At 37.6% G+C, this 11,174-nt stretch overlaps 2 protein-coding genes across 3 annotated transcripts; one reads left to right on the top strand and one right to left on the bottom strand.

The window, feature by feature from the left end:
* The first annotated feature begins 3,412 nt into the window (after window positions 1–3,412).
* LOC131634942 (uncharacterized) lies at window positions 3,413–6,737 on the top strand. 2 transcript variants are annotated; one of them, XM_058905569.1, is made up of 7 exons: window positions 3,413–3,515; window positions 3,923–4,551; window positions 4,600–5,067; window positions 5,164–5,214; window positions 5,294–5,392; window positions 5,669–5,833; window positions 6,012–6,737. In XM_058905569.1, exons 2-7 carry the CDS (start codon window positions 3,928–3,930, stop codon window positions 6,165–6,167), a joined length of 1,563 nt encoding a protein of 520 aa, XP_058761552.1. In that variant the 5' UTR covers window positions 3,413–3,515; window positions 3,923–3,927; the 3' UTR covers window positions 6,168–6,737. The 2 variants fall into 2 exon arrangements, with proteins under 2 accessions (XP_058761552.1, XP_058761551.1); XM_058905568.1 differs by having other exon boundaries at window positions 3,923–5,067.
* A 1,288-nt stretch (window positions 6,738–8,025) lies between these two features.
* Window positions 8,026–10,742, bottom strand: LOC131634934 (uncharacterized). Its single transcript, XM_058905559.1, has 2 exons — window positions 10,586–10,742; window positions 8,026–10,471 (listed from the first exon to the last, which is right to left on the bottom strand). The coding sequence occupies exon 2, from the start codon at window positions 9,944–9,946 to the stop codon at window positions 8,717–8,719; it is 1,230 nt and encodes a 409-aa protein (XP_058761542.1). The 5' UTR covers window positions 9,947–10,471; window positions 10,586–10,742; the 3' UTR covers window positions 8,026–8,716.
* Between the last annotated feature and the right edge of the window lie 432 nt (window positions 10,743–11,174).

Here is an 11,174-nt window from a genome sequence, read left to right as displayed (position 1 = left end):
ACCTGGCCCCACATGGTCCCCACATGCATGTGCTGAAACGATTCCAGGAGTTACTGTAAACCAGCATGGAGTTACTGTTAACAAGCATGCGACTGTAAAAATTTCTGCTAAGATTCCTGATCAGATTCCTGCCAGGATTCCTCCTACTCCTGCATGCATGCTACCCGAGCTGTCACATAGACCTGAGCTGCATGCATCTAACCATGCCTTGTCACCGATACTTTGACTGCATGCATGCCAACACATCCTGCAGAAGCAACACCAAACAATTATGGCTGTGTTGACATGTCAAGCATGCATGATGTTACCGTTTTTCCCTCATCAATATATATAGCACTTGGAATTCTGCAGATACATCACCATTGTAACTCATCTACTCTTAGAACAATCCTTTTGCAATCAGCTTACGAATTTTCAGCCTTCAACCATGTCTCTCCTAACCATGGGCGAAACACACAGAGGAACCCCCCAGAACATCGCTACCTTCGTAAGTGTATTAGTGTTACTTTAAAATCACGCCTTGCTAACTGATAAACTAACTGATTTTTTTTGGCATTCTTACTCTTTTCAGAACGTTCAACGCTTTCGCACTCGTAGTAAACATACCATCGCCCCGGACGAACGCATTATACCATACCTGAACATTGCTGGTTTCGGTCCGATTAGCAGGATCGCCGAGTCTTCTATTGACCACAAGTTTGTTCTTGCTTTGCTAGAACGTTGGAGGCCAGAAACACACACCTTCCATCTTCCGACAGGGGAGTGCACCATCACCCTTGAAGATGTCCATATGCTACTAGGCCTTCCTGTTGATGGTAAGGCAATTAATGGTTGTGTTATGCAGGCGAATAGCTTATGCCAAGAGGCACTTGGAATAGACTTGATAGAAGGAGCCGTTGGTGCTAGGGGGCAAGGTGTTAACCTCAAGAGGTTAAAGGATTATTATAAAAATTTTCACTTGAATGATGCGTCTCCCCAAGAGACCATACTGCAGAAAACTAGGTGTTACGTATTGTTGCTTATAGGAAACGTTTTGTTCCCAGATAGCACTGGTAACACGGATAACTTTATGTATCTTCGTTTGCTAATGGATTTTAGTAGAGTTGGTCTGTACAGCTGGGGGTCTGCGGTACTGGCTACCTTGTACCAGTCACTATGCAAAAACGCGGTTGCTGAGTCCTGCACATTCTACGGATGCGCCCTGTTGGTGCAGGTGTGGGGGTGGTGGAGGATGCCCATACTGGCCCCGGTTAACAACGGTAGTTGGGACTTTCCGTATGCCTTGAGGTAAGTTTGTAGTATACCATTTTCTCTTTACACAATCTACTCCATTCTAACTAAATCATTATTTTTTTGTTGTAGATATTGTGTGAAAAAAATGGACTTCACACGTAATCCTCGATCAAACATAACAATGTACCGATCTCTAATTGATCACCTTGGTCCCCATCAGGTATTATCTCTAATTCTTTTCTTCTTTTTTATAAGTATTTTCCGTAAATATTTTTTCCCAAAGTAATGTATAAATCTCATGCATGCAGTTCATATGGAGACCATATCTCGAGTGCGAGTATGAGCCTAGAGCGCAGGATGCAGAAATCTGGACGACAAAGTGCTGCTTAATCCGGTACAACATAATAGAAATGCATCACAGCGACCGGGTAATGCTTCAGTTTGGGATGCGTCAACGGATACCCGACCCTCCTGTTGACTTGGGAGTGTGGCACCTAAAAAGAGTGAACCATCAATGGACACACCAACACTGGAAGAATTTTGCACCCGATCATCGCCAGATGTGGAAGAACCGTCGCCAGTATGTCCTGAACTTCCCCGTTAGTGACCATGAAATGAAACCATCTCCTGAATACATGAATTGGTATCGTACAGCCACAACCCCAAACTTGTTTCTTGCAGCTCCGTTCTATTTAATTGATCCCCGTGCACAAAACTACATCTTGCCACAACAACAACAACCAGAAGAAGAACCACAACAACAACAACAACAACATGAACAACAACAACTCCGACAACAACAACGACTTCAGCAGCGACAACAAGAAAGCCTGCAACACCGCCAACAACAACTCCAGGAACAACAACAACTCCAGCAACAACAACAAAACATTTTCAGTACTCCATCCCGTTCCGCACGCAACATCCGCCAATCAACTATGTTCCAATCCCAATCTCAACCATTACAAGGGTATGAAGACCGCCATCCTTCCTCTGACCAATATCAGACCCACTCGCAACCATTCGGATTTTCAACATTTGCTGGGTCATCAAGGGGATTCGGCCAAAACCTAACTCCCGGTTCATCTAGCCTTCATCTTAGTCCCGACGATGGTCCTCATGGTGAATCCTCTTACCGTGGCGCCCCCTCCGGCTACGCAACACCTACAAACCAATTCGCCTTTAACCAAGGTAGTTCTAGTGCTGCGGGATGCTATGCGCCGGAAGTCTTTTCCCACCCCACTCCACCGCCACGAATAAGCACATTTGAGGGAATGGGTAACCGACTTTACAACAGCGGTTTTCCGGATAATTATGGGGGCATCGACGAATTCATAGACAGCGATCCACGTGACATCCCAGTACCAGCCCCGGTGACACAAACCCAACAAGAAGCACAAAGGGGCAGGGGTAGGGCTAGGGCAAGAGGCGGTGTCAATATTCGCGGCGGAATCAACGATCGCGGTAAACGGCTCATTACAAGACCAGGTTGCGGAACGGATGGCTATCTTGGTGATGGCCGTCATTGATCATTTTGTTGTACTTTTCATTAGTCTTCTGTGTCGTTTCTGAATTTGATTGTAACCGATGTTTAGCTTTTAAATTATATTGTAATCGATGTTCAGTTTTTAAAAAATATTGTAATCGATGTTTAGTTTTTAATTTATATTGCAATCGATGTTACACTTTTGATTATCGTTTTCTGCATTTCATTTTAAAGCCGAAAAAAATATTCTACTAATTTTTTTAAGTAAACATCATAACAAATAAAAAAATAAAAAATAAAATTATCATTTTCCCAATTTAAAATGAATTAAAAAAAAATGAAAAAAAAATAAAAAAAAAGGCCCTAGAACTATGGCGCCAAATGGTTTGGCTTCTAGGGCAAAACCCTAGACTTATGAGCCATTCCATTTGGCGCATGCAATGGGAATTTTAGGGCAAGCCATTTCATTTGGCGCATGCACCCAAAATATACACCTATGCGCCATTTCATTTGGCGCATTCAGTGTTCTGGTATGCCAAACCTAGACAGTTTGGTAAATACCCCGAAAATATGGTTTTTTTCGTATTTTTTTTATGAAACCTAGATATTTAAATTTTTTTTTCTGAACATGTCAACGAAAAAAACAAATTTATTGATGTGATGACGAATAGGATTTATACCCTCACACTCACACCTTTTCATCATCTCATTCATTCTCTCTCAAAATTCCCCTTTTTCCACTCTCTTCTTCCTCTTTCACTCTCTCTCTTTCTCAACGCCACCATCATCACCATAGGTACTCACCATCATATTCAACTCTCTTTCTAACGATAAACGAACCTATCCTTCATAATTCAAATATTTTCAATTAACCCTTCATTAATTCCCTAAATATCGATTCAATTAATACTCAAACCATGAATTATCGAAATTAATCTGATTCAATTTTGGATTTTATGTGTTTGATCATGTTACTCAGAACCCTAAATTGATATGAATATTAAAACTGAGTTGTTTTATGATTGATCATTATTATATATGTATTGCTTTTTGTAATTTGCATCATCATGGTTTTTGTTATGAATTGTTCAATCTGAATATTACTATTACAATTGAATTTTATGATCCCTTATAAGCAATAGCAATCCAATTAAGAGGGAATTTGGAAGAGATTATAATATACTTATAAATTGTTTTCTGCAGATAGCATGATATCAAAAAGAGGCATTAATGGGATGGAAGTCCCTAAAAAAAGGACTGGCCTTGTGTTTAGAGAGACTGCTACTGCTAATGCCAGAGACGATCAAAATCGGGATCGCGCACGAGAGGGTTTCAGTAATGCACCCAACCCTCCTGTTCAGAAAAGATCTTCTGAAAAAGCTAAAGTTTTGAGGCCATCAATACAGTCGTCTTTGAGTGGCAAGGAGGTAGTTGGTAGTTCTCGGAGCCGTAGAACATCTGCTAACCCGGTTAAACCACTAAATGAGCCTCGGAGAATATTATCTTCGGGTGGTCTTCCAGCTGAAAAGGAAGGTAGTGTGATTCGGGCAGAAGCAGGAAAATCTGGTGCAGTATCGAATTTAAGATCTCAAAGGAGTTTTAATCAAAGACCTGGATTGCGTCAACGAGAAACTGAAAGCATTGGTCCGGCTACACGAGCAGTTTCTAGCAAGTATGGATTGAGGAACCTCAGATGCAACACTGTAACTGATGTCATCCCTTCTTCCTGCTCATCATCAGATTCTAGTTCTACCCTTAATAGAAGTAAGACTATTGTGACAAAAATGAGAAGCTCTGAAGGGGAAAGTAGCTCCACTCTTAAAGGGAAGAAGGTGACCGGGTCTTCATTGGAAAGTAGCTCCACTCTTAAAGGGAAGAAGGTGACCGGGTCTTCATTGGAAAGATTGAATTCTGGCACCAGAAATGGCAGACCTAGTTCTGAAACAAGAGGGTCTAGAAATATTCCTCCTCTGAGGGACAATAGCAGAGCATCAGTTAGAACTGAAAGAACGGTTAGTGGTTATGCCCGGGGAAGATTTTCTAACCAAGGAAATGAAAACTCCAAAGAAAACAATGGGGGCAATAGCAGAGCATCAGTGAAAACTGAAAGAACGGTTCGTGGTTATGGCAGGGGAAGATTTTCTAAACAAGGAAATGAAAACTCAAAAGAAAAGAATGAGTCCCGTGATGTGTTGCCTAATTCTCCTCATTCTATTGATATTAACTCTCCTGTCACTGAGGAGTTTCGTGGTGTTATGCCTATGTCTCATGAAGAACATGATACCCGTCATTCTCTAATAATTCAGGATGGCTTTCGGCGGCGCCACAATATGGATGGTATTTCTGAGGTAACTTGTGATGTAACAAAGGAGTGTATGTTTATTATTACGATCGATCTTTAATGAGAGCTTAAAATGTAATTACTGTTTTATTATTGGATTTAGGTATTATTGGCACTTGAGAGAATGGAACAAAATGAAGAGTTGACCCATGAGGTAATTGTAGATAAAAAAAAAAAAATTTAACTTGACTTAATTGGATAGTTATTTAATTATTTAATTTTTACGTTTGCAGCAAATTGATTTACTAGAGACCAACTCTATTCTTGATGGACTTAGCTTCTATGATACTCATAGAGACATGCGGCTGGATATTGATGACATGTCATACGAGGTTTGCGAATGTTTTATGGTTCAGCAAATTGGTTTATTATATCAAGTTGTTAATCCCTTATGGTAGAAAATAGTGGTCTGTTCAATTTCTGCTATGTAACAATGTTATTGTGCCGCTGTAGCCTCTATTTGACAATGTTTTATACTGGATTGCTTATTGCGGAACATTAACTATTACATCCTTGAGGATATGTCATGCTCGATATTAAGAATCTTCGAATTTTCTTTTAAATATATCTATTTCCACCTCTGAATATTTATTTTATTTTATTGACAGGAACTCTTAGCTCTCGAAGAGAGAATGGGTACAGTTAGTACAGCACTGTCAGAGGAAGCACTCTCTAATAGTGTTAAAAAAAGTGTCTATGAGTCTACGCCTTCGGATGATGCAGCCGACTGTGTTGATGAGGATAACAATGAAATCAAATGCTGCATTTGCCAGGTATTTTTATAACTTTTAATGAAGCTCATCCAAAGATGATTCTCATCTCATCATAGCTCAAATGTTATATAGCCAATATTTAGCTATGTGTTACTAGAATTCAGCTTGACAAAATATAATTCCAACAACAATTATTTTGTTACAAGATTTGATTTAGATAAGTTTATGTAATTTGTAGGAGGAATATGTTGTTGGAGATGAAATCGGAAGACTGCAATGCACGCATAAATATCATGTTGATTGTATACAGGAATGGTTGAGGCTGAAGAATTGGTGCCCTATGTGCAAAGAGTCAGCTGCACTGTCCAACTCGTCGTCATCATCATCTCATTAGTTGCATTTTTATTTTTCCTTTTGTACAAAATTGTTCATTTGCTTTTCTCAGCAGAAAGTACAGTTGCTTCCCATTTTTCTAATTGGTTTACATGCAGTTAACAAATGGTGTCCTAAACCGTGCCTTGACGGACCCTGGTGGGATCTTGTTCCTCTCAGGTCACAGAAACTTGCATTTACTTCGATCGCTAGATCGGAATTGGTGAATGAAATATGAATATTAGACGGCTCACATTCTGACTTTCAAGTCCGATTCCAAACCTGAACTCAAAATGTGAACCGTCTGATGGTTTCAATCATTGACCGCGTGTTTTTCTTTGACAAGAGAGAATCTGATCCTTTTTTGGTTAGGGATTGATTGTTATCTTGTGGATGAAAGTAGTCTCAGCTTGTTATTTTTTTTACTGAAAAACATAACAAAATGAGTAGTTTGCATGACTCTGTTTTTCTATGACAGTAGAGATTTTGTTTTTGCATGTGGAAACCTACAAGCCTTCATTTTTAAAATTTAATGGTATCAGGGTGTTGTGCAACTTATTTTTATAATTCGAGACTGTGTTTCTAGGCTAATTCGGCTAATTTAAATATTATATTTTTAAAAGATGTTCATATATTTTATTTAAATAGTATTTCTCATTACTCTTGTGATATACAAAATAATTTACGAAATTATTGTAATTATTTAAACTTTTATTGATAATAAGAAATATAAAACTGTTTTCTTTACTAAATACTATAAATGAAAGTATACTTTATATACTATAAGTTCATTTGTTATAAATTAGTTTATCATCTATTTGCTATTTTTTTCAAGACAAACTCTAAATATAATATAATGTAGGGCATTTGTGTTCCTAAGACTCTTCTCTATGAGAATATAGCCGGTCTTTTTATCATAATACATTTTGTGATTTTTTTAAGTTTTTAAAACATAGTTTGTTTTTCGAATATTTTAGATTTTTTTTTATAATTTTTATCAAATATTTGGAGAATTTCATGATTTTTTTGGAAATCTTATGAGTTTCCGAATTTAAATTATTGAATTTTTCAAAACTTTTAAAATTATTGGATTTTTAAAATATCTGAGTTTTTATTAGATTTCTCAAAAAAGTCTATTAGTTTTTACCGGATTTTTTTAAAAATCTAAAAAAATTTATCGGATTTTTCAAAAATCATGAGTTTTTATCAGATTTATTAAAAAGTTCAGTATTCAATCGGATTTTTCAAAATATTGTAGTGTTAATTTTGGCCTATCACAATTGAATTCCAGAAAATTACTTTTTAAAATAAATTTTTTAATTTACTTTTTAAAAAACTGTTAAAAATACATACCCGACTTTTTAAATACATTACCGAATTTTTCTATTCATATCAAAATTTTCAATTACACTATCTAATTTTTCGTTCGCTTTTTTATTAAATTTTGACCCGGATATTTTTGCCATGCTGAAAATATGTGGGATGCCGGGTTAAAATTTGGGGGTGGCAGAATATTATCTCCAACCTCTGCAACAATAAACCCTGATCCCAAGCCCAAAGTGGCATCAAACCTATCAATCCTACGTGGCATTCTTCTCATGATCTAATGCTAAATCTATCCATAATGTTTTTCGAATAATTTTTCAGCTTTCACCTATGTGTAACTGTTCAAAACTAGTTCCAACCAGGTCACTGTTACAAAACCAGCATGAATATTCCTTACCTAAAGAATCTTCAAAGCTTCAATGTTCCTTCAAAATATTGCAAGGATGATAAATTGCAGAAAACTATTGGTATAAGTAACTTACAACTTCTCACCATATTCTCAACAATAAAATATCGTAATAGTATTCAGTAACATCAAAATTCAAAAAGTGTAATAACATAAAGTCAGATATTCATTTATTTTCACTAAAAATGACTTCAACTGAAAGAGACATGTAACTTACAGATCTACATTATGAATAAAGTAGAAAACAAAAATCTAATTCAGATATATTGGTCAAATTTGGACCACGAAGATCAACAATAAAACGGAAATCATCAAGGAAACTTTAATAGATCTTGACGTGTTATTAATGTTGAATCTAAACCAATCGTCATATTCTAAAATTACATACAGAGCGCAGTCCTTCCGCTCTTATACATGTCACAGTTCCTTGATCCCAGCTACACAATAGTATTCCTGCAAAACTTTTTCCGAGTCTCTTCGTTGTGTGTAATGCAAACGAGATCTCTTGCAATAGTAACAATACTGCCTATATCGATTCTACATATACAACAGTGCAACCAATCTTGAGCTTCATTTGAGAGTACCCTTGGTTGCAGTTAAATATATTCCTGATCCATGTTAACTCCAGCACATTGCAGAGATAAAACATTTGAAAGCTCGGAACCTGCATTTGATCTTGGGAGGGGTAGAAATTCCCCGTTCGGATGTCTTCTGGTTCATCTTGGCAATATGGACAGAGCAAAGTGCGGCGATAATCACCAACTACGGCCGAGCTATCAGACCCAGAAGAAACAGACCCAGCCTTTGCTTAAGTAAAAGAAAAAATCTTTATTGATGTGTTATTCTTCAAAGGATTGCATAGAAATTTTCTCTAGTTGTAGTGGCCAATCTTCTCCAAGTTGCTGTGGATTTAGCTCCAACGCAACTTTAAAATCATTCAAAGATACTGAGAACCGGGGTCTTCGCTCAGACTCGGGTTCCGCCATCCTACCGGTACTATGCACATATAAATGATTATTCGGCAACAAGCCATTGATGGCCTTCCCCTGAATCTGCTGATTTGTTGTAGGGAGCTTTGTCTGCTGATTTGCAGACCCAGTTCCCACTAAATCGAGACTAGACTTTATCAACCGTTTCAAGTATACATCCAAAACACTATTCAACATACTTGCACATTCCATAGAAACACCTCCAAGACCTTGTACCATTGCAATCTGCTCCATGCGCCTCCTCAATGTATCTGGATCAGATAACCTGCCACTGTCACAATAACCGACAAAATTACCCGTGCTATTCACAGGCAATGCTCTGTGGGCCCCACCCACACTTGCAGAGCAGTAAGGAATCCCAAGTGGTGCTATCAGAGGATATCTGGTAAAACTGAGGCGGTTTAGTTGCTCTACCTCCTCTCCATCTTCCACGGTCGACATTTCAGTCAGACCTTTTACACGGGTTCTCGGCTTTTCGGCTAGTCCCTGAATATCATCCCCCGTAGCATTCTTAGGTAGTTCAGCAACTGCTTGAAGATGCTGTGTTGGTCGCTGATAATCACATGGGGTAATAGCTCCGTTCTCCATGCAATGATGATCAACAGAATCAACTTTCCCATTTGGTCCAAGGGGACTCGGTCTATCTTTAAGCTTCCGATCACGAATTCCAGTCCGTGCCTTACGCGGAGACACTGGCAAAACCCCGTTTGACCAAACTGAAACACTATGATTCTGAAAGTTCGCATTAGCAACATTCTGCTGGTGCCCATCTTCCCTACCAGGAGATAAATTAGTAACACGTGCTCCTGATCTGGAAGAACCCGACGGCCGAGCAGGTGGTGGAGTCTTAGCTTGGCAGGCATTCTTCAAAATTGACTTCACAAAATGATTGTGCAACGGAAGATTCTCCCTCCCGAGAGCCCGAAAACATAACTTATCAAACTCATTTTTGCCCAACTGATGACTCAAAAACCTGTTCAGGTAATAAAAGTACCGCTTCGACTTTTCCACTCCAATCTTCTTCACAATCAGTACTTTCAACTCACCCAAATTGATTCTTGAGCTCTGTTGAGGTTGCATTTCTCGACAAACAGATTCATACACCTTCCAACAAAATCAGAAAACAACCCACCCACCAGTAACCTCAATTTGAGTCAAATTACAGTTATATCTATTCCCAAAATACTCAAACACTACACAATCAAACATCATTGAACATAAACCAACCACCACAACCTCAGCATATCCAAAAAACCAGTAGATAAAAAACCAATTTTGAACATCAATAAAGTTACCCTTTTGCCCAAATTTCACAAATCAACAATCCCCACAATGCAAAACCAAATCTCAATTTCCCAAACCCCAAAACCCTAGAGATCAAACCGCTGAAAAAACACACTACCCATGAGCATCAAATCACTCAAATCAAACCCAATCCAACAATTCTATGGTAAATCAAAACCCTGAGTTTGATCAAACAAACTAAAGGGCCCAAAACACCATGCTTGCGTTGAAGAAAAACATTACATCACTTGCACCAATCTGAAAACCCTCATTGCTCCGAGAAACCCCAAAAGCTTCAAACTTTGAACAATGAAGAGATCACTGAAATGAACAAAATTGAGCAAAACAAAAATTAGAAATAAAAGAAGGAAAATTTTGCAAATTGAATGAAATGAAGCAGAATGAAGAGCAGAAAGTGAAGGGTTATGAATATACATTGATTGAGCTGTGAGTGGAGAGAAGTTGAGGAAATTGCATAGAAATTTGGAAACTCAGTTTGGTCTGTGCTTCGTGTGAAGCTCGATCTCAGTGTTCCTGTTCTTCCTCCTCTTTCTTTCTTCTTTTTCTTTTTTCTTTTTAATTTTGTTAAAATTTATTTATTTATTTATCTATTTATTTACTCTCATCAAGGTCTTCTCCTTATTAAAAATTTTCAATTTTCCCTCTTTCTCTTTTTATGCGGTTTGTCAACTTGGCCAATTTTTGTGAAAAAAATAAAATAATAATTAATAAGTTTAAATATGTATATATTTTTTTAATGAATATTAAAATAAGAACAAGAATATAATTAGTAAATGAGATATAATCGAAAATTTGAAAACAATTAGCAGAATAAAAAAAAGGGAAGACCGAGTCTGATATGAGTATAGTCTTCTTTAATAATAAGGTGAGCATTATCCCACCAAAATGAGTTTGGACATCTAGGAATATTGCGGTTAATTTATTCGCATAATCATTACATTATGAGTTAAATGAAGATAGTATAACCATTTATTTTTAATACGCCAAGAAACGAATATGAAAG

Source organism: Vicia villosa, unplaced genomic scaffold, assembly GCF_029867415.1.
Source record: "Vicia villosa cultivar HV-30 ecotype Madison, WI unplaced genomic scaffold, Vvil1.0 ctg.001393F_1_1_1, whole genome shotgun sequence".
Lineage (NCBI taxonomy): Eukaryota > Viridiplantae > Streptophyta > Magnoliopsida > Fabales > Fabaceae > Vicia > Vicia villosa.
The sequence above is the reverse complement of the archived record's forward strand: the minus strand, read 5'-3'. Positions and strand labels throughout refer to the sequence as shown.

Coding starts and splice junctions, on each gene's coding strand:
- LOC131634942 (XM_058905568.1), top strand. CDS start 3,928: ATGATATCAAAAAGAGGCATTAATGGGATGGAAGTCCCTAAAAAAAGG. Junction 5,215..5,293: donor ATGAAGAGTTGACCCATGAG/GTAATTGTAGAT, acceptor TTACGTTTGCAG/CAAATTGATTTACTAGAGAC. Junction 5,834..6,011: donor TCAAATGCTGCATTTGCCAG/GTATTTTTATAA, acceptor TGTAATTTGTAG/GAGGAATATGTTGTTGGAGA.
- LOC131634934 (XM_058905559.1), bottom strand. CDS start 9,946: ATGCAACCTCAACAGAGCTCAAGAATCAATTTGGGTGAGTTGAAAGTA.